Raw genomic sequence first — 26323 nt, forward strand, 5'->3', positions numbered from 1 at the left:
TATAGCCAAATCACTTAAGCAAACTACAGTATTTTTGTTCTGCTGTGACAATCAAAATAATTCTGTCTGCTGCTGACATGCAGGGTAGACTACCCACATAAAAAAATCCTACAGTTGACTATATAATACTACAGTACTTACTATAGAATTATGTAGTAACATTTATTATACTGTTGAATACTGTACTGCACACTGTAGTATCCCTCAATCATACTCAATCATCAAGTACTTACTATAGAATGTTGTAGCATTGTATACTGTAGAATACTATAGTAAATACTACAATATTATCCACCAAAAAATACTATAGTAAATAGCGATGCACCGATATGACTTTTTTGGCCGATACCGAAATCCAATATTTTCCTTGCCCCCCAAAAAAACGATTACGATAACCGATATTTTACATTTTGCGGCCTTTTAAGCATTCTAGTACAGTGGAAAATTTAACACACACATGGACGCAGCGGTATAAGGCTCTGCATCTCAGTGCAAGAGGCGTCACTACAGTCCCTGGTTCGAATCAAGGCTGTTTCACATTCGGCTGTGATTGGGAGTCCCATAGGGCGGCGCACATTTGGCCCAGCATCGTCCTGCTGTCATTGTAAATAAGAATTTGTTCTTAACTGACTTGCCTAGTTAAATAAAGGTCACACACACACACACACATACATACACACACCACATGACCAAGAAGTTATTTTTGAGGCATTTGCATGTTTCCCCATCACCAGTAAAACATAATCAAAACCAATTTCTTTCACTTACTTGCTGTGCTGCTTCGTTGTTCATTTGTTCAGTCTTTTCATTCTCAACCAGGATTTCTATGGAACGCCGTTTGGGTCTTTCCGTGTCAAAAAAGATACACGTCAAATAACAGTTTTTGACTTGGCAAATGACACGGCATCTGTTTCATTAGCTTTAGTTAGCTAGCTAACTATATAGCTAGGTCTCATCATCTAAAATAACCCTAATTTATAAGACAGTTCTTATTTGATTAATGGTGGTCGGACCCATCTATTAGCCTTCAAAATAAAAGTATGGCATAATTCTACTATTTGTATTTATTTGCATCACTGTCAATGACATTATTTTATTTTGAAGGCAAACTGCAAATTCCACTACCGTGCCTAATCATTATTGCGGCTAGCTTCACAACACATAACCCTGTCTGGTTGAGCCTCACTAGCAAGATGAAGCTAGCTGGCTGCTTATAATATTAGCTTCGGGCAACAGGGTTAAGTAGCCTGCTAGCGATTTCTTTTCATGAACTGAAGTTCAATTTCAATAGGCGAACAACAAGTGGCAACCTAGCTAATATTACTCACAAAGATTCCTAAATCATTGCTAAGAATAATCAAAATGACTGCAGTTTCTACTGGTCATTGTTTTCAGGCTGGTTGTATTAGTGCTAGCTAGGTACCAAGCTAAAGGTACCCCAGAAGTTGCGGTCGAACAAATGATGCTTTATTACCAAAGCGGTATTGTAAACACATCGTTCGTGGCCGGTGTTTGCTTGTTTGCAGACTTTTTTGTACAGCTTTGACAGTGCTACTGTATTTTGTTTGACATGCAAAGACCCAAACGGCATTCCATAGTATGTATGTCGTGAAGCTAATAGCAGTGATGCTATTATTGTGAAACTCCGATACGGCAACATTTAAAAAATAGCGCACTTGGTACTGTGTACCGGTGCTCGACCAGTCGGCGAAAGCCAACATCACCCACAACAGAGAATGGTTGCCGTTCAAGGGCAATGAATTCCATTATCTTATCTTTAATGGATTTCGCCTTTGAGTTGTCTTGCTTGTTGACTGCTCGATCCGCACAGCAGACATTGTGTGGGCTAGATTAGGAATGCTGTGTTGCACGTGTAGCGCCAAATTCTATGTCATATAGGAATGCATGGTAGCTTTGACATAGGTTTCTAACATCGCCGTTGAACTAGACAACGGCCGATACCGATGTTGGCATTTTTAGCTAATATCGTCCGATTCCGATATGTTCACCGATATACCGTGGATCCCAAATAGTAAATACTCCAGTCATGTCCTCAAAAACAGTACAGTCCGCAAAAACACGACTATTGTAAATACTACAGTATTTAATTTGCATATACCCTACCCATTCCCCTCCCCCATATCCCAATTTGTGACAAGTGAGAAACCTACATGCCAAGTATAGGTCATATATTATGTTCCCTATAAGTTATAGAAAAGAGCAGAAGCTCTGAACTATCCAGTCCTACCGACCTACCTGCAGGTTATGGGAAATTTGCTCTTTTAGTATTTCTCCAGTAGGTTTCCTCAAGGAGAAAGCCTTCACTTCTATGTTAAAGATAAAAGTAAAACACTACAGTAAATATTACAGTATACTACAGTCATCAAAAACACTACGGTAAATACTACAGTATACTACAATCCGCAAAAACACTACATTAAATGACTATACTATATACTACAGTTTTCTTTAACTACATTAATTATACTATAGTTAACTGCATACACTACAGTATTCACTGTATAGTTTCAGCAGACTTTGCTCCACAAAAACACTTCAGTGAATACTGCTGTAAAGACTGCAAAACAATTTACTGGGATCAGTGTCATCAGACCCAGATAGAAGCTCATAAAGATCACATACTGCCTCTGCTACAGAGAGAACATCCATCTATCTCTGATCGTCTGGTTGCAAAGAGAGGAGAGACCATGTGACTGTAAGACGGAGCGTGGGAAAGAAGACCAGCGCAGCATGTTTAGCAAACCTGACACACACACACAGCTACCTGCATACTCACACACACTCCTAAAGGAAACACTTCACACCACTCATACTCTTACTGTGTCGGGGTACAAATAAAAATCTGTGAAAGCTAGATATTTTTATGCTGTATATACAGTACCAGTCAAAAGTTTGGACACACCTACTCATTCCAGGGTTTTTCTTTATTTTTTCTACATTGTAGAATAGTAGTGAAGATATCCAAACTATGAAATATCACACATGGTAGTAACCAAAAAAGTGTTGAACATATCAAAATACACTGCTCCAAAAAATAAAGGGAACACTAGAATAACACATCCTAGATCTGTATGAATGAAATATTCTTATTAAAAATGTAAAACCTTTTTCTTTACATAGTTGAATGTGCTGACAACAAAATCACACAAAAATTCTCAATGGAAATCAAATTTATCAACCCACGGAGGTCTGGATTTGGAGTCACACTCAAAATTAAAGTGGAAAACCACACTACAGGCTGATCCAACTTTGATGTCCTTAAATGTCCTTGTAATGTCATGTAATGTCCTTAAAACAAGTCAAAATGAGGCTCAGTAGTGTGTGTGGCCTCCACATGCCTGTATGACCTCCCTACAACGCCTGGGCATGCTTCTGATGAGGTGGTGGATGGTCTCCTGAGGGATCTCCTCCCAGACCTGGACTAAAGCATCCGCCAACTCCTGGACAGTCTGTGGTGCAACGTGGCGTTGGTGGATGGAGTGAGACATGATGTCCCAGATGTGCTCAATTGGATTCAGGTCTGGGGAACGGGCGGGCCAGTACATAGCATCAATGCCTTCCTCTTGCAGGAACTGCTAACACACTCCAGCCACATGAGGTCTAGCATTGTCTTGCATTAGGAGGAACCCAGGGCCAACCGCACCAGCATATGGTCTCACAAGGGGTCTGAGGATCTCATCTCGGTACCTAATGGCAGTCAGGCTACCTCTGGCGAGCACATGGAGGGCTGTGCGGTCCCCCAAAGAAATGCCACCCCACACCATGACTGACCCACCGCCAAACCGGTCATGCTGGAGGATGTTGCAGGCAGCAGAACGTTCTCCATGGCGTCTCCAGACTCTGTCACGTCTGTCACGTGCTCAGTGTGAACCTGCTTTCATCTGTGAAGAAGCACAGGGCGCCAGTGGCGAATTTGCCAATCTTGGTGTTCTCTGGCAAATGCCAAACGTCATGCTACCACTAGAATGAAAGCACCGCCAGCATTCAAAAGTGACCAAAACATCAGCCAGGAAGCATAGGAACTGAGAAGTAGTCTGTGGTCACCACCTGCAGAACCACTCCTTTATTGGGGGTGTCTTGCTAGTTGCCTATAATTTCCACCTGTTGTCTATTCCATTTGCACAACAGCATGTGAAATTTATTGTCAATCAGTGTTGCTTCCTAAGTGGACAGTTTGATTTCACAGAAGTGTGATTGACTTGGAGTTACATTGTGTTGTTTAAGTGTTCCCTTTATTTTTTTGAGCAGTGTATATTTGAGATTTGAGATTCTTCATAGTAGCTTTGATGACAGCTTTGCACACTTTTGGCATTCTCTCAACTAGCTTCATGAGGTAGTCACCTGGAATGCATTTCAATTAACAGGTGTGCCTTGTTAAAAGTTAATTTGTGGAATTTCTTTCCTTCTTAATGCATTTAAACCAATCAGTTGTGTTGTGACAAGATAGCGGTGGTATACAGAAGATAGCCCTATTTGGTAAAATACCAAGTCCATATTATGGCAAGAACAGCTCAAATCAAATCAAATGGTATTGTTCACATACACATGGTTAGCAAATGTTAATGCGAGTGTAGCTTAATGCAGGTGCTTCTGGTTCGGACAGTGCAGTAATATCTAACAAGTAATCTAACAATTCCCCAAGAACTACATAATACACACACATCTAAAACGGGTGAATGAGAACATGTACATAGAAATATATGGGTGAGCGATAGCTGAGCGGCATAGGCAAGGTGCAATAGATGGTAGAAAATACGGTATTGTAATGGTTGTCGTTGGTGGAAGAAGGTGAGGACCAAGGTGCAGCGTGGTACGTGTTCATAATTATTTTAATAGAACACTGAAAAATACAAAAACAACAACGTGAACGAACAAAACTGAAACAGTTCTGTCTGGTACAGATACGAAACAGAAAACAACTACCCACAACTCAAGGGCGAAAACAGGCTGCCTAAGTATGGTTCTCAATCAGAGACAACGATAGACAGCTGCCTCTGATTGGGAACCATACCAGGCCAAACACATAGAAACACAAGAACAAAACATAGAATGCCCACCCTAACTCACGCCCTTACCAACCTAAAATAGAGACATAAAAAAGGAACTAAGGTCAGGACGTGACAGGTATATACAGTGGGGCAAGAAAGCATTTAGTCAGCCACCAATTGTGCAAGTTCTCCCACTTAAAAAGATGAGAGAGGCCTGTAATTTTCATCATAGGTACACTTCAACTATGACAGACAAAATGAGAGAAAAAAAATCCAGAAATCACATTGTAGGATTTTTTATGAATTTATTTGCAAACTATGGTGGAAAATAAATATTTGGTCAATAACAAAAGTTTATCTCAATACTTTGTTATATATCCTATGTTGGCAATGACAGAGGTCAAACGTTTTCTGTAAGTCTTCACAAGGTTTTCACACACTGTTGCTGGTATTTTGGCCCATTCCTCCATGCAGATCTCCTCTAGAGCAGTGATGTTTTGGGGCTGTTGCTGGGCAACACGGACTTTCAACTCCCTCCAAAGATTTTCTATGGGGTTGAGATCTGGAGACTAGCTAGGCCCCTCCAGGACCTTGAAATGCTTCTTATGAAGCCACTCCTTCGTTGTGTGTTTGGGATCATTGTCATGCTGAAAGACCCAAGCAAGGTTTCATCTTCAATGCCCTTGCTGATGGAAGGAGGTTTTCACTCAAAATCTCACGATACATGGCCCCATTCATTCTTTCCTTTACACGGATCGGTCGTCCTGGTCCCTTTGCAGAAAAACAGCCCCAAAGACTGATGTTTCCACCCCCATGCTTCACAGTAGGTATGGTGTTCTTTGGATGCAACTCAGTATTCTTTGTCCTCCACACACGACGAGTTGAGTTTTTAACAAAAAGTTCAATTTTGGTTTCATCTGACCATATGACATTCTCCCAATCTTCTTCTGGATCATCCAAATGCTCTCTAGCAAACTTCAGACGGGCCTGGACATGTACTGGCTTAAGCAGGGGGACACGTCTGGCACTGCAGGATTTGAGTCCCTGGCAGCGTAGTGTGTTACTGATGGTAGGCTTTGTTACTTTGGTCCCAGCTCTCTGCAGGTCATTCACTAGGTCCCCCCGTGTGGTTCTGGGTTTTTGCTCACCGTTCTTGTGATCATTTTGACTCCTTGGGGGGAGATCTTGCGTGAGCCCTAGATCGAGGGAGATTATCAGTGGTCTTGGATGTCTTCCATTTCCTAATAATTGCTCCCACAGTTGATTTCTTCAAACCAAGCTCCAAACCAAATTGCAGATTCAGTCTTCCCAGCCTGGTGCAGGTCTACAATTTGATTTCTGGTGTCCTTTGACAGCTCTTTGGTCTTGGCCATAGTGGAGTTTGGAGTGTGACTGTTTGAGGTTGTGGACAGGTGTTTTCTATACTGATAACAAGTTCAAACAGGTGCCATTAATACAGGTAACGAGTGGAGGACAGAGTAGCCGCTTAAAGAACAAGTTACAGGTCTGTGAGAGCCAGAAATCTTGCTTGTTTATAGGGAACCAAATACTTATTTTCCGCCATAATTTTCAAATATATTCATTAAAAATCCTACAATGGGATTTTCTGGATTTTTTTTCTCTCACTATGATGAAAATTACAGGCCTCTCTCATCTTTTTAAGTGGGAGAACTTGCACAATTGGTGGCTGACAAAATACTTTTTTGACCTACTGTACATATGATATGAGTAATATAAGATATGTAAACATTATTAAAGTGGCATTATTTAAAGTGATGTTGTTTAAAGTGACTAGTGATCCATTTCTTAAAGTGGCCAGTGATTTGTTCTCCATGTAGGCAGCAGCCTCTCTAGTTAGTGATGGCTGTTTAGCAGTCTGATGGCCTTGAGATAGAACTGTTCTTCTTCCCAGCTTTGATGCACCTGTACTGACTTCGCCTTCTGGATGGTAGCGGTGTGAACAGGCAGGGGCTCGGGTGGTTGTTGTCTTTCATTATCTTTTTTTGCCTGCCTCTGACATCGGGTGCTGTAGGTGTCATGGAGGGCAGGACGTTTGCCCCCGGTGATGCGTTTTGCAGACCGCACCACCCTCTGGAGAGCCTTGCGGTTGAGGGCTGAGGAGTTGCCGTACCAGGCTGTGATACAGCCCGACAGGATGCTCTCGATGTAAAAGTTAGTCAGGGTTTTGGGTGACAAGCCAAATTTCTTCAGCCTCCTGAGATTGAAGAGGCACTGTTGTGCCTTCTTCACCACACTGTCTGTATGGGTGGACCATTTCAGTTTGTTGTTGATGTTAACGCCGAGGAACTTAGAACGTTCCACTTTCTCCACTGCTGTCCCTCCAATGTAGATAGGGGGTGTGTTCTCTGCTGTTTCATGAAGTCCACGATCATTCTCCTTTGTTTTTTTGACGATGAGTGAGAGGTTGTTTTGAGGACTCAACACTCCGAGTGCCCTCACCTCCTCCCTGTAGGCTGTCTTGTCGTTGGTAATCAAGCCCACTACTGTTGTGTCGTCTGCAAACTTGATGATTGAGTTGGAGCATGCATGGCCACGCAGTCGTGGGTGAACAGGGAGTACAGGAGGGGGCTGAGCACGCACCCTTGTGGGGCCCCAGTGTTAAGGCTCAGCGAGGGGGAGATGTTGTTTCCTACCTGGGGGCGGTCCATCAGGAAGTCTAGGAACTAATTGCACAGGGCGGGGTTGATGCCCAGGGCCTCCAGCTTGATGATGAGCTTGGAGGGTACTGTGGTGATATGCAACTTTTCTGGGAAGTTAGGAACAAATACACAGGCAGTTAGAAAAGCTATAGCTTTTTCAAACAGAAATTTGCATCCTGTAGTACTAACTCAAAAAAGTTCTGGTAAAGTGTAAAGTCCATGGAGAATAAGAACACCTCCTCCCAGCTGCCCACTGCTCTGTGGCTAGGAAACACTGTTAACACCGACAAATCCACTATAATTGAGAATTTCAATAAGCATTTCTCTACGGCTGGCCATGCTTTCCACCTGGCTACCCCTACCCCGGTCAACTGCCCGGCACCCTCCACATCAACCCGCCCAAGCCCCCACCATTTCTCCTTCACCCAAATCCAGATACCTGATGTTCTGAAAGAGCTAAATCTGGATCCATACAAATAAGCTGGGCTAGACAATCTGGACCCTCTCTTTCTAAAATGATCTGCCAAAATTGTTGCAACCCATATTACTAGCCTGTTCAAATTCTCTTTCGCATCGTCTGAGATTCCCAAAGTTTGGAAAGCTGCCGCGGCATCCCCCTCTTCAAAGGGGGTGACCCTCTAGACCTATATCTATCCTACCCTGTCTTTCTAAGGTCTTCGAAAGCCAAGTTAACAAACAGATTACTGACTATTTCGAATACCTTCTCTGTTATGCAATCTGCTTTCAGAGCTGGTCATGGGTGCACCTCAGCCACGCTCAAGGTCCTAAACGACATCATAACCGCCATCGATAAGAGACATTACTGTGCAGCCGTATTCATCGACCTGGCCAAGGCTTTCGACTCTGTCAATCACCACATTCTTATTGTCAGACTCGACAGCCTTGGTTTCTCAAATGATTGCCTCGCTTGGTTTACCAACTACAGTGCCTTGCGAAAGTATTCGGCCACCTTGAACTTTGCGACCTTTTGCCACATTTCAGGCTTCAAACATAAAGATATAAAACTGTATTTTTTTGTGAAGAATCAACAACAAGTGGGACACAATCATGAAGTGGAACGACATTTATTGGATATTTCAAACTTTTTTAACAAATCAAAAACTGAAAAATTGGGCGTGCAAAATTATTCAGCCCCCTTAAGTTAATACTTTGTAGCGCCACCTTTTGCTGCGATTACAGCTGTAAGTCGCTTGGGGTATGTCTCTATCAGTTTTGCACATCGAGAGACTGACATTTTTTCCCATTCCTCCTTGCAAAACAGCTCGAGCTCAGTGAGGTTGGATGGAGAGCATTTGTGAACAGCAGTTTTCAGTTCTTTCCACAGATTCTCGATTGGATTCAGGTCTGGACTTTGACTTGGCCATTCTAACACCTGGATATGTTTATCTTTGAACCATTCCATTGTAGATTTTGCTTTATGTTTTGGATCATTGTCTTGTTGGAAGACAAATCTCCGTCCCAGTCTCAGGTCTTTTGCAGACTCCATCAGGTTTTCTTCCAGAATGGTCCTGTATTTGGCTCCATCCATCTTCCCATCAATTTTAGCCATCTTCCCTGTCCCTGCTGAAGAAAAGCAGGCCCAAACCATGATGCTGCCACCACCATGTTTGACAGTGGGGATGGTGTGTTCAGCTGTGTTGCTTTTACACCAAACATAACGTTTTGCATTGTTGCCAAAAAGTTAAATTTTGGTTTCATCTGACCAGAGCACCTTCTTCCACATGTTTGGTGTGTCTCCCAGGTGGCTTGTGGCAAACTTTAAACAACACTTTTTATGGATATCTTTAAGAAATGGCTTTCTTCTTGCCACTCATCCATAAAGGCCAGATTTGTGGAATATACGACTGATTGTTGTCCTATGGACAGAGTCTCCCACCTCAGCTGTAGATCTCTGCAGTTCATCCAGAGTGATCATGGGCCTCTTGGCTGCATCTCTGATCAGTCTTCTCCTTGTATGAGCTGAAAGTTTAGAGGGACGGCCAGGTCTTGGTAGATTTGCAGTGGTCTGATACTCCTTCCATTTCAATATTATCGCTTGCACAGTGCTCCTTGGGATGTTTAAAGCTTGGGAAATCTTTTTGTATCCAAATCCGGCTTTAAACTTCTTCACAACAGTATCTCGGACCTGCCTTGTGTGTTCCTTGTTCTTCATGATGCTCTCTGCGCTTTTAACGGACCTCTGAGACTATCACAGTGCAGGTGCATTTATACTGAGACTTGATTACACACAGGTGGATTGTATTTATCATCATTAGTCATTTAGGTCAACATTGGATCATTCAGAGATCCTCACTGAACTTCTGGAGAGAGTTTGCTGCACTGAAAGTAAAGGGGCTGAATAATTTTGCACGCCCAATTTTTCAGTTTTTGATTTGTTAAAAAAGTTTGAAATATCCAATAAATGTCGTTCCACTTCATGATTGTGTCCCACTTGTTGTTGATTCTTCACAAAAAAATACAGTTTTATATCTTTATGTTTGAAGCCTGAAATGTGGCAAAAGGTCGCAAAGTTCAAGGGGGCCGAATACTTTCGCATGGCACTGTACTTCTCTGATAGAGTTCAGTGTGTCAAATCGGAGGGCCTGTTGTCCGGACCTCTGGCAGTCTCAATGGGTGTGCCACAGGGTTCAATTCTCGGGCCGACTCTCTTCTCTGTATACATCAATGATGTTGCTCTTGCTGCTGGTGATTCTCTCATCCACCTCTACGCAGACGCCACCATTCTGTATACTTCTGGCCTCTCTTTGGACACTGTTAACTAACCTCCAGACGAGCTTCAATGCCATACAACTCTCCTTCCGTGGCCTCCAACTGCTCTTAAACGCAAGTAAAACTAAATGCATGCTATTCAATCGATCACTGCCCACACCTGATCACCCGTCCAGCATCACTACTCTGGACGGCTCTGACTTAGAATATGTGGACAACTACCTGGGTGTCTGGTTAGACTGTAAACTCTCCTTCCAGACTCACATTAAGCATCTCCAATCCAAAATTAAATCTAGAATCGGCTTCTTATATATCGCAACAAATCATCCTTCACTCATGCTGCCAAACATACCCTCGTAAAACTGATCATCCTACCGATCCTCGACTTTGGTGACGTCATCTATAAAATAGCCTCCAACACTCTACTCAACAAACTGTATGCAGTCTATCACAGTGCCATCTGTTTTGTCACCAAAGCCCCATACACTACCCACCATTGCGGCCTGTACGCTCTCGTTGGTTGGCCCTCGCTTCATACTCGTCGCCAATCCCACTGGCTACAGGTTATCTACAAGTCTCTGCTAGGTAGAGCCTCGCCTTATCTCAGCTCACTGCTCACCATAGCAGCACCCACTTGTAGCACGCACTCCAGCAGGTATATCTCACTGGTCACCCCCAAAGCCAATTCCTCCTTTGGTCATCTTTCCTTCCAGTTCTCTGCTGCCAATGACTGGAACGAACTGCAAAAATCTCTGAAGCTGGAGACTCAAATCTCCCTCACTAGCTTTAAGCACCAGCTGTCAGAGCAGCTCACAGATCACTGCACCTGTACATAGCCCATCTGTAAACAGCCCATCTATCTACCTACCTCATCCCCATACTGTATTTATTTATTTATCTTGCTCCTTTGCACCCCAGTATCTCTACTTGCACATTCATCTTCTGCACATCTACCATTCCAGTGTTTAATTGCTGTATTGTAATTACTTCGCCACCATGGCCTTAACTTACCTCATTTGCACTCACTGTATATAGACTTTTATAGACGTTTTCTTTTGTTCTACTGTATTATTGACTGTATGTTTTGTTTATTCCATGTGTAACTCTGTGTTGTTGTATGTGTCGAATTGCTACGCTTTATCTTGGCCAGGTCGCAGTTGCAAATGAGAACTTGTTCTCAACTAGCCTACCTGGTTAAATAAAGGTGAAATAATAAAAAATAAAATGCTGAGCTATAGTCAATGAACAGCATTCTTACATAGGTATTCCTCTTGTACAGATAGGATAGGGCAGTGTGCAGTGTGATGGCGATTGCATAGTCTGTGGACCTGTTTGGGTAGCATGCAAATTGAAGTGGGTCTAGAGTGGCCGGTAAGGTGGAGGTGATATGATGTAAGGTGGAGGTGACATGACTTAAGTAAAGAGAAATGATAGTCCATCATTACTTTAAGACATTTCAAGAACTTTGAACGTTTCTTCAAGTGCAGTCGCAAAAACCATCAATCGCTATGATGAAACTGTCTCTCATGAAGACCGCCACAGGAATGGAAGACCCAGAGTTCCCTCTGCTGCAGAGGATAAGTTCATTGGAGTTTACTGTACCTAAGATTGCAGCCCTAATAAATACTTCACAGAGTTCAATTAACAGACACATCTCAACATCAACTGTTCAGAGGAGACTGCGGGAATCAGGCCTTCATGGTCTAATTGCTGCAAAGAAACCTAAAGGACACCAATAAGTAGAAGAGACTCCCTGGGGTCAAGAAACACGAGCAATGTACAGTAGCCCGGTGAAAATCTGTCCTTTAGTCGGATGAGTCCAAATCGGAGATGTTTTGTTCCAACCGCCGTGTCTTTGTGAGACGCAGAGTAGGTGAACGGATGATCTCCGCATGTGTGGTTCCCACCGTATAGCATGGAGGAGGAGGTGTGATGGTGTGGGGGTGCTTTGCTGGTGACACTGTCTGTGATTTATTTTGAATTCAAGGCACACTTAACCAGCATGGCTACCACAGCATTCTGCAACGATACGCTATCCCATCTGGTTTGGGCTTAGTGGGATTATCATTTGTTTTTCAACAGGACAATAACCCAAATCACATCTCCAGCCTGTGTAAGGGCTATTTGACCAAGGAGAGTGATGGAGTGCTGCATCAGATGACCTGGCCTCCACAATCACATGATCGCAATCCAATTGAGATGGTTTGGGATGAGTTGGACCGCAGAGTGAAGGAAAAGCAGCCAACAAGTGCTCAGCATATGTGGGAACTCCTTCAAGACTGTTGGAAAAGCATTCCTCATTAAGTTTGTTGAGAGAATGCCAAGCGTGTGCAAAGCTGTCATCAAGGCAAAGGGTGGCTAATTTGAAAAATCTCAACTGTATAATGTACTGTATTTGATTCCATATGTGTTATTTCATAGTTTTGATTTCTTCACTATAATTCTACAATGTAGAAAATAGTAAAAATAAAGAAAAACCCTTGATTGAGTAGGTGTCCAAACTTTTGACTGGTACTGTATATAATTATAAGAGGTAAATATATATATATATATATATATATATATATATATATATATATATATATATACCTCGTATATTTGTTTTAGTGTCTTGTAAATACAGAGCATGCCTTTGTCAGTTCCTCAGCAGGCCAAATCATATAACATTTGTTTCATTCAGGAGCTAAAGCCTGAACGATTGAGTAATGCATACCTTTGGCGTGCCTCTAAAATGGATCAAATGACATGTTTCACATGACAGCTCCGCTTACGGCTAAACCCATGGCATTTCAACTCTGACCTCTGCTTTAGCTACCCCAGCTGAGACCCATTTCTCAGAATATGGTGTAAATAAATTATAAAAGGGTAAATAAATCGTTTGATCACATAAACAAAACATGAAATAAGACACCACATATTGTCAAATTATCAGACAGTGCATATTGACGCACGGTATAAATAAACAAAGCCAGTCTTTTTTCCGTTTTGAATTACATTTTATGTTCTCAAGTGCAGGGGTTGAATAATTCTTTGGAGCTGACATGTTTACAAACTTTAAAGAGACTGTAGGGCGACAGTTGCTATGTCCTACTTCTTTCCCACAGTGTGTTTACTCATTAGTCTAATGTGACAAGCGGCACTGTATGTGAAAGAGAGATACCATATGAATCTGTGACTGGGCAAAGAGTTATAGACACATAGGTAACTTAAGTCATTCCTCCTCTTACTAAACCAAATCATTTTGTGCTGTGTCTCAGCAAAAGCATCTCGATCTTTATACAATCTGCTCAAAACAGTAAATAAAGGTCATAGTAAGTTGATGATATAGAATTACATTTCATGTCCCTCAATCCAACCCAGTGGGCATGATTAACCTCTGATTTCAAGATACAATTTATTTAAAGGGATTGTTCACATTTTATGTTTTTTATTAATTTTTTTGCTATAAGGTTAGCTACAAATGGGATAGCGCATATTATCTAATACAGATGTCTCTCCCACTACAGTTAAAGAAACCTATTGCACCGGACAATGCCTCTTCAATATGCAGCACAGTGGACAATCCCCCTGAAGTGGAAGAAGAGGAGGAAGAAGAGGCAGACACCACCAACCCTGAGAACTGCTGGACCGAGAGTAAGGAGATCTCCCTCTTACAGGCTTGATGCTGCCATGGGAGTCAATATCCACTGAACAAAAATATAAATGCAACATGTAAAGTGTTGTTCTCATGTTCCATGAGCTGAAATAAAAGATCCCAGAAATGTTCCATATGTACAAAAACCAAATTTCTCTAAAATGTTGTGCTCAAATTTGTTTATGTCCCTGTTAGTGAGCATTTCTCATTTTCCAAGATAATCCATCCACCTGAGAGGTGTGGCATATAAAGAAGCTGATTAAACAGCATGATCATTACACAGATGCACCTTATGCTGTGGACAATACATGGACAATAAAAGGCCACTCTAAAGTGTTCAGTTTTGTCGCACAACACAATGCCACAGATGTCTCAAGTTTTGAGGGAGCTTGCAATTGGCATACTGGCTCCAGGACTGTCTACCAGAGCTGTTACCAGAGAACTGAATGTTAATTTCTCTACCATAAACTGCCTCCAATGTCATTTTAGAGAAATTGTCCAACTGGCCTCACAACCGCAGACCACGTGTATGGCATCATGTGGGCGAGCGGTTTTCTGATGTCAACTTTGTGAACAGAGTGCCCCATGGTGGCGGTGGGGTTATGGTATGGGCAGGCATAAACTACGGACAACGAACACAATTGTAACGGTTTTCTTTCGGTGAAAGAGAGTCGGACCAAAATGCGGCGTGTAGATTGCGATCCATGTTTATTAAACTGAAGCAACACGAATCTAAATACAAACACTACAAAACAATAAACGTAACGAAAACCGAAACAGACTTGTGCACATAAACACAGAGACAGGAACATCAGGACACTAAGGACAATCACCCACGAAACACTCAAAGAATATGGCTGCCTAAATATAGTTCCCAATCAGAGACAACAATAAACACCTGCCTCTGATTGAGAACCACTTCAGACAGCCACAGACTTAAGTAGAACACCCCACTAAGCTACAATCCCAATACCAACACACCACATACAAAAACCCATGCCACACCCTGGCCTGACCAAATAAATGAAGATAAACACAAAATACTTCGACCAGGGCGTGACAACAATTGCATTTTATCGATGGCAATTTAATGCACAGAGACACCGTGACGAGATCCTGAGGCCCATTGCCGTGCCGTTAATCTTATATGAACTGTAACTCAGTAAAATCTTAGAAATTGTTCCATATTACGTTTCTATTTTTGTTCAGTATACTGTAGTTCAGCTACATCAGCCTCCAATGATTGACTTAGTTATTCAGGAGGAGGTAGGGAGAGAGAGCAGGGCTCGCTTACTTAGTGTAGATTTGTTTGAGTCATGTTGCGTTTCCCTGGTTGGTATGACAATGGCTATACTGCCTATTTAAATGGAGGTTCCCTGTATGGTTCAAATAGTAGAAAACACTTTAAGTGAATATGAATTCATTAGCACCCCACTCATCTCCTTTAATTAAATGTGTTTTTTCACCTGCACTGATTGTAGTTCTGAAATCCCTGACTTGACCAATGTGGATAGTACTAGCATTTCGCTACACTCGTATTAACATCTGCTAACCATGTGTATGTGACAAATAAAATTTGATTTGATTTTGATTTGGATAGTACTAGTAGATGGGGTGCAAGGATTGTTTTGCCTATTCTTACTAATATGTTCTCCTTCCTCAAATCTCTGGTAGAATGCATTGGAAGATGCCCGTGCCTTGATTTTGACATCACCGCGGGCAAAGGAAAGACTTGGTGGAACTTCAGGAAGACATGCTTCCTCATTGTGGAGCACAACTACTTTGAGACCTTCATCATCTTCATGATCCTGATGAGCAGCGGCGCTTTGGTGAGATCTTGTGATGCCTTCTTTCAGTGCAACGCAAATAACCAACATACGGTATTTTGAAACAGCTGTCCATAATCTTTTGCTCCACAGGCTTTTGAAGACATATACATTGAGCAGCGCAGGACCATAAAAATCATCCTGGAATATGCTGATCAAGTATTCACCTACGTGTTCATTATTGAGATGCTCCTGAAGTGGGTGGCTTATGGATTCCAGGCCTACTTCACAAACGCATGGTGCTGGCTGGACTTCCTCATTGTGGATGTAAGTCAAAGTATTAACCCCAGCCCATCTGTGTAGTGCATAATAAGCTATATTTTATTTTATCAACATTTATATGTAATATTTAATCAATATAAATTAGCAATATTTCAGTTAATTTGAGAAAGCTAATCTTCACATGTTGTTGTCACGTCCCAAATCTCCTAGGTGTCTTTGATTAGCTTAACGGCTAACATCCTGGGCTATGCTGAACTTGGACCAATCAAATCTCTTCGAACTTTAAGGGCATTGCGGCCCCTCCGCGCCCTGTCCAGATTTGAGGGAATGAGGGTGAGTGAGTAGTCTTTCATAAGTCGAGAAAACCGAAACAAGAGAGCTGGTGTATTTGACGAGTCCCAAACATGTAAATCTGTGGCCCTAGAAATGAAATGCATTTGCTGATACATTATCGAGAATGGATCAACAATCCAAAGAGTATTTCACTCCAATGGGTCTCATCCGTTCAACATGAATCCCTTTTCACATACTGTACAAGCTCTTCTTTTACTAGGAATTTGACTTGTAGGTTTCCTCAAATGTGTAGGTTTTCTAAAATGAACCCTAACCCTTTCCACAGGTGGTGGTGAATGCTCTGGTAGGGGCTATTCCTTCCATCTTCAACGTGCTTCTAGTGTGCCTCATCTTCTGGCTCATCTTCAGCATCATGGGTGTAAACATGTTTGCTGGGAAGTACTACTACTGCTTCAACACCACGTCTGAGGAGAGGTTCTCTGCTGACGTTGTGAATAACAAGACCGAATGCTATCAACTAATGGAGGGTAATGATGACGTGCGCTGGATGAATGCAAAGGTCAACTATGACAACGTGGCCATGGGCTACCTCTCCCTCCTGCAAATAGTGAGTTTCAAAACAGGTTGCTACCGTTCTATAGTTGAAGTTGTTTAAAGTGTTAATACAGGTGTTGGCCTGTGTTGCATGTACAGTGAGGGAAAGTATGGAAAGTATTTGATCCCCTGCTGATTTTGTACATTTGCCCACTGACAAAGAAATTATCAGTCTATAATTTTAATGGTAGGTTTATTTGAACAGTGAGAGACAGAATAACAACAACAAAAATCCAGAAAAACGCATGTCAAAATGTGTATAAATTGATTTGCATTTTAATGAGGGAAATAAGTATTTGACCCCCTCTCAATCAGAAAGATTTCTGCCTCCCAGGTGTCTTTTCTACAGGTAACGAGCTGAGATTAGGAGCACACTCTTAAAGGGAGGGCTCCTAATCTCAGTTTGTTACCTGTATAAAATACACCTGATTACAGAAGCAATCAGTCAATCAGATTCCAAACTCTCCACCATGGCCAAGACCAAAGAGCTCTCCAAGGATGTCAGGGACAAGATTGTAGACCTACACAAGGCTGGAATGGGCTACAAGACCATCGTCAAGCAGCTTGGTGAGAAGGTGACAACAGTTGGTGCGATTATTCGCAAATGGAAGAAACACAAAAGAACTGTCAATCTCCCTCGGCCTGGGGCTTCATGCAAGATCTCACCTCGTGGAGTTGCAATGATCATGAGAACGGTGAGGAATCAGCCCAGAAATACTCAGGAGGATCTTGTCAATGATCTCAAGGCAGCTGTCACGTCTTCTAGGAGTAGTGGGTTGGAGTCAGGCACAGAGAGCGTATTTTATTCCGGTACAAACGGTCACGCCAAAACACTAGGCGCATAAAACTGACCGGCCCAAACACAGGACCCCAACAGTCCGGAGAAAATAAAATACAAATACACATCCACAAACTAACAGAGGAACAATCCCGCACAAACATAGGCGGGCGGGCCTAGCAGGCTTAAATAGACATAAATCAAGAAACAAAATAAGAGACAGGTGCAACCAATAAGACCGAACTAACAGAAAAGGAAAAAGGGATCGGTGGTGGCTAGTAGACCGGCGACGACGAGCGCCGAGCGCCTCCCGAACAGGCAGGGGAGCCAACTTCAGTGGGAGTCGTGACAGTACCCCCCCTCCCTGAGACGGGTGAAGGTTGGTGAGAAAATCCACCGACAAATGCGACCACGGCCGTTGTGGAACGGGGAAGGGCTGTAACTTCCCTCTAGGCAGGTGTCGAGGAGCCTTGCTCTGAGCGCACACCGAGCAGGAGGAGACATCAAACCTCAAGTCCTTGACCAAAGTGGGCCACCAGTACCTCCCACTAAGACTCCGCACTGTCCTCTCGATACCAGGATGACCCAAAGAGGGTAGTGTATGGGCCCATCGAATCAACCGATCACGGACACCAAGCGGCACGTATTGAACACCTGCTGGACACTGAGGAGGTGCAGGTTCCAACCGTAACGCCCGCTCGATCTCCGCCTTTAACGATTTTCCTCCTCTTCTGACGAGGATCGGACCAATGCGCAGCGTGGTAAGTGCTCATTTTATTTATTAGGAACAGAAACACTAAAAAAAAAAAACAGTCCTGTAAGGTGTAGCAACACAAAACAGAAAACAACTACCCACCAAACCCATGTGGGCAAGAGCTACCTAAGTATGGTTCTCAATCAGAGACAACGACAGACAGCTGTCCCTGATTGAGAACTATACACGGCCAAAAACAAAGAAATACAAAACCATAGAAAAAAGAACATAGAACGCCCACCCTAGTCACACCCTGGCCTAACCAAAAAAACAGAATAAAAAGTCTCTCTATGGCCAGGGTGTGACACCGCGTCCACCTCCCATACCACCAGTGCTACCAGACATGAAGCTGGGAGGATGGGAGTCAGATCGAAGGGCTACTCCTCGGTCTCATATAGGCGGGACAGCGCGTCGGCCTTCGTATTGAGGGAGCCTGGTCGATAGGAAATCGTAAAACGCCAAAGAGGGGTCCGGATGAGACAGCACGGGAGCGTCGGTGAACAGCTCCTTCAGGCGACTGAAAGCTCTGCCCGCCTGGATAAACCTCCAGTAGTAATTGGCAAACCCTAAAAACCGCTGCACCTCCTTTACCGTGGTAGGAGTCGGCCAATTACGCACGGGTGTAACGCGGTCACACTCCATCACAACCCCAGAGGTGGAAATGTGATAACCCAGGAAGGAAACGGCTTGTTTGGAGAACATACATTTCTCAACCTTGACGTACAGGTCATGCTCCAGCAGTCGCCCCAGTACCCTATGCACTAAAGACGTGCGCAGCGCGTGTGGCAGTGTAGATCAGTATATACACTACCACACCCTGCCCGTGCAGGTCTCTGAGAATCTCGTCTAAGAAAGATTGGAAAACGGCTGGAGCATTCTCCAACCCATACGGCATGACAGGGTACTCATAATGGCCAGATGTGGTACTAAACGCAGTCTTCCACTCATCTCCCTCCCGGATACGCACCAAATTAATACGCACTCCTAAGGTCAAGTTTTGCGAAGAAACGCGCCACGTGAAATGATTCCACCGCCGTGGCGATGAGAGGTAGCGGGAAACTAAACCCCACTGTGATGGAATTTAGACCTCTATAATCAATGCACGGACGCAGACCTCCCTCCTTTTTCTTCACAAAAAAGAAGCTCGAGGAGACGGGTGACGTGGAGGGCCGAATGTACCCCTGTCTCAGAGCTTCCGTGACGTATGTCTCCATAGCCACTGTCTCCTCCTGGGACAACGGGTACACGTGACTCCTGGGAAGTGCAGCGTTTACCAGGAGGTTTATCTCGCAATCCCCTCGTTGATGAGGTGGTAATTGGGTTGTCCTCTTCTTACAGAAGGTGATAGCCAAATCGGCATATTCAGAGGTAATGTGCACAATGGAAACCTGGTCTGGACTCTCCACCGTCGTCGCACCGATGGAAACTCCTATGCACCTGCCTGAACACTCCTCTGACCACCCTCGGAGAGCCAATGAAATCTCAGGATTGTGATTAGCCAGCCAGGAAATTCATGAAATCTCAGGATTGTGATTAGCCAGCCAGGGAATCCCCAGCACCACTGGAAACGCAAGTGAATCAATAAGGAAGAGACTAATAAGCTCCTTATGACCCCCCTGCGTTACCATGTCCAGTGGAACCGTGGCCTCCCCGACCAGCCCTGACCCTAATGGTCAGCTATCTAAGGAGTGCACAGGGAAAGGTTGGTCTAACGACACCAGGGGAATCCCTATTCTTAACGCGAGCCATAAAGTTCCCAGCTGCGCCTGAATCGACTAGCGCCTTATGCTGTAGAGAGGGAGAAAACTCAGAAAAAAAATTTGTAAGAACATATGACCAACAGGGAGCTCTGGGTGAGTCTGGTGCTGACTCACCTGGGGTGAACGAGGAGTGCTCTGCCTACCATCCCGATTCCCAGACGAGCTCCTCCAGCACCGATCGGCAGTGTGTCCTCTTCGACCACACCTGGTGCAGGAGGAGCCTCCTCCTCAGGTCCCCCTCGATGCGGCCCCCACTAACTCCATGGGGATTGGAGCGGGAGGGCCTGGATGTGGAACCAACAGGGCCCGTTCTGGATGCCCGCGGGCAGCCAGCAGGTTGTCCAGTCGGATGGACATGTCAATACGTTCGTCGAAGGAGAGGGTAGTGTCCCAACAAGCTAGCTCCTTGCGGACGTCCTCCCTGAGGCTACGGCGATAGTGGTCCATCAGGGCCCTGTCGTTCCACCCCGCCCCGGCGGCCAAGGTCCGGAACTCCAGCGCAAAGTCCTGTGCGCTCCTCGTCTCCTGTCGCAGGTGAAACAGCCGTTCACCCGCCGCTCGGCCCTCCGGTGGGTGGTCGAACGTGGCCTGGAACCGGTGGGTGAACTCTGGGCCATTCCACACTGCGTTGGCCCACTCCAGGGCTCGACCCGTCAGAGGAGACGAGGACGCTCACGCTCTCCTCCCCCGAGGGAGTCGGACAAACGGTAGCCAGTTACAGCTCCAGCTGTAGTAGGAACCCCTGGCACCCAGCCGCCGTTCCATCGTACTCCCTGGGGAATGCCAGACGCAGGGCACCGGATCCGGACGCCGGAGAAGGGGTAGGTGGTGCTGGCGGAAGCGGAGCTGGGGGTAGGGTAGGGAGGCCACTCCTCTCCCATCGGTCCATCCTCTCCATCATCTGGTCCATTGGCGACCCAATACGGTGGAGAATGGCCGTATGATGGAGGACTCACTCCTCCATAGATGGGAGAGGAGGTGCAGCTGCTCCTGCTGACTCCATTTCAACTGTGTGGGATTCTATCACGTCTTCTAGAAGTAGTGGGTTGGAGTCAGGCGCAGAGAGCAGAGGGTTCGAACAATCATATTTTATTCCGGTACAAGCGGTCACGCCAAAACACTAGGCGCATAAACTGACCGGCCTAAACAGTCCGGAGAAAATGAATGACAAAATGCACATCCACAAACTAACAGAGGAACAATCCCGCACAAACATAGGTGGGCCTAACAGGCTTAAATAGACATAAATCAAGAAACAAAATAAGAGACAGGTGCAACCAATAAGACCAAATGAACAGAAAGGGAAAAAGGGATCGGTCGCGGCTAATTGAGCTCTTTGGCATCAAATCAACTCGCCGTGTTTGGAGGAGGAGGAATGCTGCCTATGACCCCAAGAACACCATCCCCACCATCAAACATGGAGGTGGAAACATTATGCTTTGGGGGTGTTTTTCTGCTAAGGGGACAGGACAACTTCACCGCATCAAAGGGACGATGGACGGGGCCATGTGCCGTCAGATCTTGGGTGAGAACCTCCTTCCCTCAGCCAGGGCATTGAAAATGGGTTGTAGATGGGTATTTCAGCATGACAATGACCCAAAACACACGGCAACAAAGGAGTGGCTCAAGAAGAAGCACATTAAGGTCCTGGAGTGGCCTAGCCAGTCTCCAGACCTTAATCCCATAGAAAATCTGTGGAGGGAGCTGGAGAAGATCTGCAAAGATCTGGAGAAGATCTGCAAAGAGGAGTGGGACAAAATCCCTCCTGAGATGTGTGCAAACCTGGTGGCCAACTACAAGAAATGTCTGACCTCTATGATTGCCAACAAGGGTTTTGCCACCAAGACTAAGTCATGTTTTGCAGAGGGGTCAAATACTTATTTCCCTCATTAAAATGCAAATTAATTTATAACATTTTTGACATGCGTTTTTTTCTGGATTTTTTTGTTGTTATTCTGTCTCTCACTGTTCAAATAAACCTACCATTAAAATTATAGACGGATCATTTCTTTGTCAGTGGGCAAACGTACAAAATCAGCCGGGGATCAAATACTTTTTTCCCTCACTGTACATACAGTAACCTACTGTTTCTCAGTGGTGGAAAACGTACCCAATTCTCATACTTGAGTAAAAGTATAGATGCCTTAATAGAATGTTACTCAAGTAAAAGCTGCTGTCACCCAGTAAAATACTACTTGAGTAAAAGTCTAAAAGTATTTGGTTCTAAATATACTTAAGTATCAAAAGTCAAAGTATAAATAATTTCAAATTCCTTATATTAAGCAAAGCAGACTGCACCATTTTCTTGTTTTTAAAATGTACGGATAGCCAGGGGCACACTCTAACACTCAGACATCATTTATAAAAGATGCATTTGTGTTTAGTGAGTCCGCCAGATCAGAGGCGGTAGGGATGACCAGGGATGTTCTCTTGATAAGTGCACTAATTTAACCGTTGTCCTGTCCTGCTAAGTATTCAAAATGTAACGAGTACTTTTGGGTGTCATGGAAAATGTATGGAGTAAAAAGTACATACTTTTCTTTAGGAATGTAGTGAAGTAGAAGTAAAAGTTGTCAAAAATATAAATAGTAAAGTAGAGTACAGATACCCCAAAAAATGACTTAAGTAGTACTTTCAAGTATTTTTTACTAAAGTACTTTACACCACTGCGGTTTCTTACAGCATACATTTTTTTCCCATGTCAAGGCAACGTTTAAAGGATGGATGGATATAATGTATGGCGCTGTGGATTCACGTTTTGTAAGACACTTCCTTCTTAATCCTGTAATGATAATTATACACTTTGAAAGGAGTATGAAAACCAACTAATTTCTTATGATTGTATACTCTCTGTTCCAACAAGGTGGAAGACCAGCCCATATATGAGGATAATGTTTACATGTACATCTACTTTGTCATATTCATCATCTTTGGGTCCTTCTTCACCCTGAATCTCTTCATTGGTGTCATTATCGACAACTTCAACCAACAAAAAAAGAAGATAAGTAGCTGTCCTACAGCCTAATATCACTAAATACCAAACGCAGCATGAAATACATCTCTAAAACACATTACCACAACAATACGATGCATGTATAAATCACTAATATTTTAGGTCAATGACATGCACATGAAAATAACTGTATGTCTCTATACTTTGGAGGGAAAGACATTTTCATGACAGAGGAACAGAAGAAATACTACAATGCCATGAAAAAGCTTGGTTCCAAGAAGCCACAGAAACCCATTCCTAGACCCCAGGTAAGCACCTGCTTGGGCTACTGGCTTAATTGCCATTTCATTGACAGTATTCTTAGTTCAAATACAAGTGTATCATCACCAATGTTGAAGAGGAGAACATTCAGCTAAATACAGTGAGAAGGTATTGCCCAGACGTTATCACTATCTGCTCTTGTCCGCTTCTGTTCCTCCCCCATGACAATATCTTTCCTTCCAAAGTATAGAGACATACTGTTATTTTCATGTGCATGTCATTGACCTAACATACCCCTAATTCAGTCTGTTTTACCCTCTCCTTCTCTTGGTCTCTATTGATTGGCGGTTGAAGAACAAATTCGCAGGCCTTATTTTCGACCTGATCACCCAACAATTCTTCGACATCTTCATCATGGTGCTGATCTGCCTCAACATGGTAACGATGATGGTGGAGACGGACGGCCAGAGCAAGGAGAAGGAGGATATACTCTTCCTCATCAACCTGGTGTTTATCATCGTCTTCACCACAGAGTGTATCCTCAAGTTGATCGGACTGCGACAATATTTTTTTTTCCGTCGGATGGAATATTTTTGATTTTGTCGTCGTCATTCTCTCCATCGTTGGTAAATATTGAAGAAATGATTGTATTCATCAGTAATGTAGCTACAGAATTCTTTCTTTTTTCTGAAACAAAACATGATTGAAGAACATAGTAATATCAATGAAAACTAAAATGTTATTTCCTTTCCATTCCAGGTTTACTGCTGGCGGACCTCATAGAGAAGTATTTTGTCTCACCTACCCTTTTCCGTGTCATAAGACTGGCCAGGATTGGTCGAGTTCTGAGACTCATCCGAGGAGCTAAAGGCATCCGGACACTGTTGTTTGCCCTGATGATGTCACTTCCTGCTCTCTTCAACATTGGGCTCCTGCTCTTCCTTATCATGTTTATCTTCTCCATTTTCGGAATGTCCAACTTTGCGTATGTCAAGAAGGAGGCCGGAATAGACGATATGTTCAATTTTGAAACTTTTGGCAACAGTATAATTTGTCTGTTCATGATCACAACCTCAGCTGGTTGGGATGGTCTCCTCTCACCCATTCTAAATAGTAGAGCTCCGGATTGTGACCCGGACGTGGAAAATCCCGGCACAGATGTAAGAGGCAACTGCGGCAGCCCTGGTTTGGGAATTTGTTTTTTCTGCAGCTACATCATCATGTGTTTCCTTGTTGTGGTCAACATGTACATTGCCATTATCCTCGAGAACTTCAATGTGGCCACAGAGGAGAGTGGCGACCCTCTGTGTGAGGAAGACTTCGAGATGTTCTACGAGACCTGGGAGAAGTTCGACCCTGACGCGTCACAATTCATCGCCTACGACATTTTGTCGGAGTTCTGTGACACGCTTAAAGACCCGCTTAGGATCCCCAAACCCAACGCAATCAAGCTGATCACCATGGACCTTCCCATTGTCCCTGGGGATAAGATCCACTGTCTGGACATCCTGCTGGCGCTGACCACAGAGGTGCTGGGAGAGTCAGCGGAGATGGATGCCATGAAAGAAAGCATGGAGGAGAAGTTCATGGCCAACAACCCCTCTAAAGTGTCATACGAGCCAATCACCACCACCCTGAGGCGAAAGCAGGAGGAGGTAGCAGCTGTTGTTATTCAGAGAGCCTATCGTAAGCATCTGCTGAGACGTTCATTGAAACTCGCTTCCTACAAGTACCGCGAGAAGAAAGCGTTAACCAAGGAGGACGAAGTGCCGCCAGAGACGGAGGGAATGATTGCCATCAGGATGAACAAACTGTATGGAAGCCAACAATCACTCGGAGTGGATGAAACAGTTGTAGATATGGATTCTCATGAAAAACGGGAGAGCAAAGAACTGACAGAGACACAACTTCCTGTGGAGACTACTGAAGAGCCGCTGCCTGTGGAGCTTCAGAACGAGATCATCTTGCACTCTGCCCCCTTTGTCATCCCGGCCTCAATCCGTATCTCACAGCTGAAAGAGTCCGATGTTTGAATAGCTAGTGCAACCAATGGATAAACACTGCATCATCATGGTCTTCTGTCTTTGACGATGAGACTGCTTGTTCATCTCCAAAGTCCAACTTTGTTATGTTTGGCTTGGGTCAGAGACAGGGTTCTCGCTAACTAAGACTCTGAGGGACACATTGAGCCCAGCCCACTGAATCAAAGAGATGATGATAGAACGAATATAGCAGTCAATTTAATTGATGTTGATGATGATAACCTGGAATGTATTGACTGAGAAATCATAGCTATTGTTGGCAAGACAATCACCAAAGCCTGAGCTGAAGGTTTTGGGCCCATTTATGGATGTAAGCCCAGTTTGGAAGCAGACCCCTTGTAATATACAGTTGAGATCAATTGAGAATGAAATAGCCTAAGGGATAGGTAGCAATGTGTAAGATAACAATAAGTCAATAAAACTCTGTCTCGCAAAAATATACCTTTCAGTCCCCTGAAAGTAATTTAATAAATATGTTCCTTTTCGTATTTTTATGCCTTTTTTTATTCAAGATGTATTCTTCCAATCAAATCTGCACTTTGCGGTGTTCAGTTGTAACAAAAAAGGCGAACAATGTTCTCAGCTGTATCTTCAAAGTTGAAATATGACTCCAAAAACAGGATTCTCAAAATGTATTGTGGTTTTTTCATATGAAATTATGACTTTTGGTACCTCTGTCATTTTAACCGAAACTTTTATTTCTGCCCTATCATTTCCCAACTACCTGTACAAGAATGTCAAATAAAAATGTTAAATATATTTTTCAGTGAATACAATTGTATTATGAAAAGTTATTATTTGTTTGG

The 26323-nt window shown here is 43.7% G+C and overlaps 1 protein-coding gene and 1 non-coding gene across 2 annotated transcripts in view; both read left to right on the forward strand.

Annotated features, from left to right (window-relative positions):
• The window catches only part of LOC100136790 (sodium channel, voltage-gated, type IV, alpha, a), a gene marked incomplete at both ends in the record, with an annotated part of 43715 nt that extends 18058 nt beyond the window's left edge, over positions 1 to 25657 (forward strand). The window contains 11 exon segments of the mRNA NM_001124732.1: positions 13906 to 14032; positions 15708 to 15862; positions 15953 to 16126; positions 16292 to 16414; positions 16701 to 16982; positions 22968 to 23021; positions 23125 to 23262; positions 23418 to 23522; positions 23830 to 24049; positions 24051 to 24101; positions 24235 to 25657. Of these exon segments, the coding sequence (NP_001118204.1) occupies positions 13906 to 14032; positions 15708 to 15862; positions 15953 to 16126; positions 16292 to 16414; positions 16701 to 16982; positions 22968 to 23021; positions 23125 to 23262; positions 23418 to 23522; positions 23830 to 24049; positions 24051 to 24101; positions 24235 to 25508 (2703 nt within the window).
• On the forward strand, positions 2270 to 2323 carry LOC118938569. The gene has a single exon (XR_005035777.1). It is a non-coding gene; the product is annotated as a U7 small nuclear RNA (small nuclear RNA).
• Positions 25658 to 26323: the final 666 nt, after the last annotated feature.

This window comes from Oncorhynchus mykiss, chromosome 13 (genome assembly GCF_013265735.2).
Source record: "Oncorhynchus mykiss isolate Arlee chromosome 13, USDA_OmykA_1.1, whole genome shotgun sequence".
Taxonomy (NCBI): Eukaryota; Metazoa; Chordata; class Actinopteri; order Salmoniformes; family Salmonidae; genus Oncorhynchus; species Oncorhynchus mykiss.